At 48.0% G+C, this 5362-nt stretch overlaps 1 protein-coding gene across 1 annotated transcript; it reads left to right on the forward strand.

The window, feature by feature from the left end:
- The first annotated feature begins 299 nt into the window (after positions 1-299).
- On the forward strand, positions 300-3795 carry LOC142588576 (uncharacterized). Its single transcript, XM_075700414.1, has 3 exons — positions 300-397; positions 880-1435; positions 1738-3795. The coding sequence occupies exons 1-3, from the start codon at positions 300-302 to the stop codon at positions 3793-3795; spliced, it is 2712 nt and encodes a 903-aa protein (XP_075556529.1).
- The last annotated feature ends 1567 nt before the right edge of the window (positions 3796-5362 follow it).

A 5362-nucleotide genomic window follows, 5' to 3' on the forward strand; every position in this document is an offset into this window, starting at 1 on the left:
GTGCGGCGCACGAGGTGGGGGATGCCAACTTGTTTGGACGTGCTGCGCCTCGGGAACGTAGTTCGATGTGATCTGGTGAACTCGAAGGATGCCAGAAAAAGGCCCCATATCTAGCAGTCCTTAGAGTAACCATCCGCTGACGTTATCAACGGGATCAGCCGGCTGTTAGCAGTGGGCTAGCATAGATTAGCATAACGCACTGCTACAAAATACCGGCCCTGGTAGGCATTTTTATTTTGTCGAGCGTGCGTAGTGGTTGCCCGTGAGAGAACCTAGCACAGACAGAATTTGTCCAAGTCATGGGAAATCGCAAGGAGAGTGCTTCACGAAAAAGGAAAAGAGCCGTCGCAGCATCTCGCCGAGCGCGGGCAGCAGCTGCGTTTTCACACCACTCGAGGTAAGACCTTTTCCGTTACCGGGGTTTGTAACTACCATAGAAGGGGACATTCGATAAATCAAAGCACCGCAGCAATTCCAAAAAAGTGTTTTATCCATTTGCGTTGGAGAGCTGATTCTTTAGTTTAGACATAATCGTGAAGGAAGGTGAGCAACACGACATAAAAAGGCCGTGGTGGGAGCCTTACCTTGTAATTCTGGCGATGACAGGCTCATTTGTGGCGGTAGGCTTTTAGCATACATGGTAAGGCAGTGAGCTTTGACGGGCTATGAGGTGCTTCCTATTGTCTCGTTGTTTTGGGCTTTGTATCATATGCAGCCGGTTTACATCAGCTATGGCAGCGTTGTCGACACCATATCTGTGCATCTGGTGCAAGTGCATATAGCGCACATATCAGGGGGAGAACAAGAATTTTGTCAACTGTTGATTGAATTATCCAGACGAAATGATGAAGTAAGAAGAGTACTGTTTCATTTTTTCAGGAAGGAAGGATCGCAGGAGAGCAGTGAGCAACAGCGAAGTGCAGCCTGCACTCCGTCCTTGGAAGACAGTGGCACTACCATAGAGGATGGCACAACGGTCGAGTACTGGGATAGTTTCGGCATCGGTGAAGAGCCTCTGCCGGACCTGAGTATTGAGTCAAGCTTCGCGTCAACTCAGCCAGAGGAGCCGAACATCTCCGGGAGGCGAATCGTGTCACTGAGTCATTTTGTAGATGTTGTTCGGAGTCTCGACAACCACATGTGCCCCAAGTCGACTGGTCGCTTCGTATTTGTGAAGGAACACAGAGTAGGGCTGTGGTCAGAGCTTACGTTTTCCTGCACTGAATGCGGGGAAATCAAGAAGTTGACGACTGACCCCGTCCCAGAACCAACGTCCCTCACCGACAAGACAATATTAGGGATCAACGATGCTGCCGTGTGGGCTTTTATGAGCATCGGATCTGGCCACTCGCAGTTCGAGGAAGCGATGTCCATCATTGAAGTTCCCGCTATGAGTAAAGGGGCATTTCTTCGTCGAGAGGAATCTCTTGGAAAGGTAAAGTTATTTACACACACTTTTCTGTTTTTATCCGGATTTGGAATGGAGTTGTTAGAAGAACTAACGTGACGTTGCAGCTGTGCTAAGCATTTAAAAATATGGCATAGTGCACATCCCCCCATTCAATCTTTAATCGTTGAATCTAAATGTTCCTGGCGCAATTACAGGATTGCCACTATGGCGGCAAACCTGCAGTTGATATGTTGATCCATGCACGCAGGGGTCACGTTACGAAGTGTAACGCCGGCATTGTGAAATGTTTTGAGCTCATAGTCTGGTGTAATTTTACTTTGTTTCAGTGCTGGAAAGCCGTTCTTCTGGACCAGATGATAAAAGCAGGCAAGGAAGAGAAAACACTCGCAGAAGAAGCCGGGGATTTTTGTAAAGATGGCGTAACCCCCCACATCACAGTGATTGTCGATGGTGGTTGGTCGCATCGCAGTCACGGACACCGGTATTCCGCCAATTCTGGTGTGGCTGTTATTATAGGAAAGCTTACTAAAAAGCTCCTATACTTAGGAGTGAGAAACAAACTGTGCAGCACATGTGAACACTACGCCAGGACGGGTAAGGAGAAAAAGGAGCATCTCTGCTATAAGAATTGGAACGAAAGCTCAGGTGCAATGGAGTCCGATATTATCGTTGAAGATTTCCAGAGGAGCGTCGAAATGCATGGTGTCGAATATCGGACGTTCATAGGGGATGGCGATTCTTCAGTCTTGCATCAGATCCTTACAAAAGTGGAATATGGCCGTTTTGTAAAGAAGAGGGAGTGCGCGAACCACGTAGTGAAATGCTACACCACTCGCCTCTACGCTATTGCTAAAGAAACTAAAGGAATTTCAGCCTACCTAAGTGGTCCCAGAATTAAGCGCATAAAGAATGGTGCACGGAAGGCTATCAAGCATTATGCCAACATTCTGCGGGATGTGCAGGGCACTGCAGAAGAAAAAGATGCACAGAAAGCAGAACTCACCTTAGAGCTAGCTGCCGACCTCATAAATGGTCCAAAACATGTGTTTGGGTGCCACGACAAATGCAAGAGCTATTTTTGTGATGGCACCAAAGGCGACAACGTTTATGAGAATATGCCTAAAGTCCTCCAGCTGAAAATAGTGACCGCCGCCAACATAATTGCGGAGAAAGCTGGCCGTCTTGTCACGAATGACACCAGTAACCTTGCCGAGGCAGTAATGTCACTGGTAGCCAAATTATCTGGAGGAAAGCAGATAAACAGGTGTCAGAAAGGCTCGTATGAACACCGATGTTATGGAGCTGGGCTCAGCTTTCAGCTGGGGCCCCACTGGCATTGCGCTACAACCAAGGCGGTCACCTGCAAGAGTCCTGCAGCCATCTTGAAGCGCTACGCAAACAAGAAATTCTGTCAGAAGGCTAGCAAAGAGTCTCTGAGGCGAAAACTATTTGAGGAAAATGGCCACCTGCAGCGTCGGCGTAAGGAGTCCCCGATGAAAGACTCAAGGTGCCATTACGGCCCGAACTGTCAGAAACCCGATATGCCGCTTGAACAATTCTCGGAAAAAGAAGCAAATATTTTGAAAAGCCTGCAGGTGGACAAAAAACGAAGGATTGAGATTGAGGAGCACACGAGAGGTCAAGCAGACAATTGCACGTGGCATGTAGAAAGGCAAATGCGTCTAACTGTATCCAATTTTTACGCTGTGTGTAGAAGAAGAGAGTCGACGCCGTGTGACGCACTCGTGAAAAGCCTACTATACAAAAATAGCTTCACTAGTGCCGCTCTTGAGCATGGTAAGCAGCAAGAACAAGTCGCAGTGCGGTTGTACGAAGAAGAGACGGGAACTCGCGTGCAACCATGTGGGTTATTTGTTGATCAAGAGTATGGTTTCTTGGCAGCATCTCCCGATGGATTAGTTGGGAGCGACGGTATCTTGGAGGTCAAGTGTCCGTTCACAGCGAAGGAGATGGAACCATGTGAGGCTGCTAAGAAATTCAACCAGAGGAGCCAAATCCTCGAACCACCCGCACTAAGCAATTCTCATAGGTACTACTATCAGGTTCAAGGCCAGCTAAATATCACCAAAAGAAGTTTCTGTCACTTTGTTGTCTACACATCAAAAGGAATTCACGTACAGCGGATTGAAAGGGAAGAAAGCTTTTGGAAATTGAAAATGCTTCCTTTCCTCATCAGATTTTACAGAGACTGCCTTCTTCCCGAAATTGTAGATCCTCGCATTACGCGCAGCATGCCCATCCGCAGGCCACAGTGGAATGAGCGAGCTATTGAAGCACAGCGAAAAATCAAAGAAGCTGCAACGAAGAGCAAGCTGACAAAGCACAGTAGCCTCTCCGACGCTCGCCGCGACCTCGACTCGTAGGCTTGCCGGTGCGTCAGCTCTGTGTTGAGGAGCTGTTCCTACCATAGCGCGCACTTTTATCAGTAGAAGAGTACGCATTTGGGCTGGTTGCTTCATGATTACAAGATAAGATTACGTGTACAAGATTCCCTTTTCATACAAGCGTTTTTATATCAGCCAAACGGGGCGGTGCATCAAGGACCGCATGCGCGAGCACTCAAACAAAGTTCAAAAACGAGCTAAAGATAGTCAGTTATCATTGCATTGTAATCAATGTGGCTGCAAGCCGTCTTTCAAAGATGTGACCTACCTGTCAAGCTACCTCGATGACCACGCACGCCTTATTTTCGAAGCTTTCCACATTCATGTTAGCGGCGAAGCATGTGTAAGCCTTCCCTCTATTTCTTTCCTTCCGAAGGAGATTGCCTTCCTATCGCATCGCAATCCTCCCTGCGCATGCCCAATTCTGTTGATTCTGTGGTTTGAGACAGCGGCGGAGTATATATATGCTGACTGAAAGAATAAAGGCACTTTGGTTGTTAGTCAGCGCTGTTGTCTGTGTCCCTTCACTCGTCCTGTTGTTTAGCGCTGTTTTTTATTGCTTTTATCAGTGTTCGTGAACAGACGACTTGTAACGCTCTGTGTAGTGACTAGTCTTTTGAAGAATAGAAAAGAAAGAAAAAGCTGTCAAAGGTTCCACTCTGTCTTTCCTACGAGTCGTGTTTTAGATAATGGCGTCCTCCCTATTTTGATGCACGTTTCTAATGGATAGGCACTTTTTTTGTCATTGGCGCACGTGCGCCCTGGCAGTGTTTCAGTATAAAATCGACCTGAGTATGCGGTCCGCTCACGTTATCAAAGGGATCAGCCGGACGTGAGCGGTGGATAAGACTAGCACAGAATAAAGGATACGCATTGTTGTGATCGACCTTTCGGTCCTCCTGGCGAGCCTGGGACTTCGAGCCGGAGCTGCGCCTGCTGAGCGGCCAAGGCCTCTTCAAAGGGCACCGATGAGCTGCCCCCTTTCGAGCTGGTGGACGGGATGTTGTGATCGGCCGTTCACTCCGCGACACCCCTCGGTCACGGCTCGCGCGATTATGGTGAAAGGGCCAACAGCCTCGACAAAATGGTTCTTGACACGGATGAATTATGACCAGCGCGGGAATGCTTTTCATGAGAGGTTTCAGAAATTAGCAATGATACGGCTGCCACCTTTCAGCAGCACAAATTGGCATGTCCAAGCCAGAGACGCACTCAGCGCGATGATACTTGAACATGTGTCCAACAGAATTTCTTCACCATATTTTTTTTAGAAAAATATCGACTCGTGTGACACACGTGTCAGCTGCTGAAGTCAAGGTGACTGGTTCTACACCATGCCGTACCGGCCGCATTTTGATGGCGGCGATCTGCAAAATTACCCTTGTTTGAAGCATCGCGAACCGTGGTTGACATGACAAAGGAAGCACATGTTAGTAGAACATGATTCGCACATATTTCACAACAAGACTGTGGCGCCGATGGCGTGTTTCATGCCTGCTTATGTGAAATTGGGCAAGAACACCGCTAAGCGACCTAGCCTTATATT

This window comes from Dermacentor variabilis, chromosome 7 (assembly GCF_050947875.1).
Source record: "Dermacentor variabilis isolate Ectoservices chromosome 7, ASM5094787v1, whole genome shotgun sequence".
NCBI classification, from domain to species: domain Eukaryota; kingdom Metazoa; phylum Arthropoda; class Arachnida; order Ixodida; family Ixodidae; genus Dermacentor; species Dermacentor variabilis.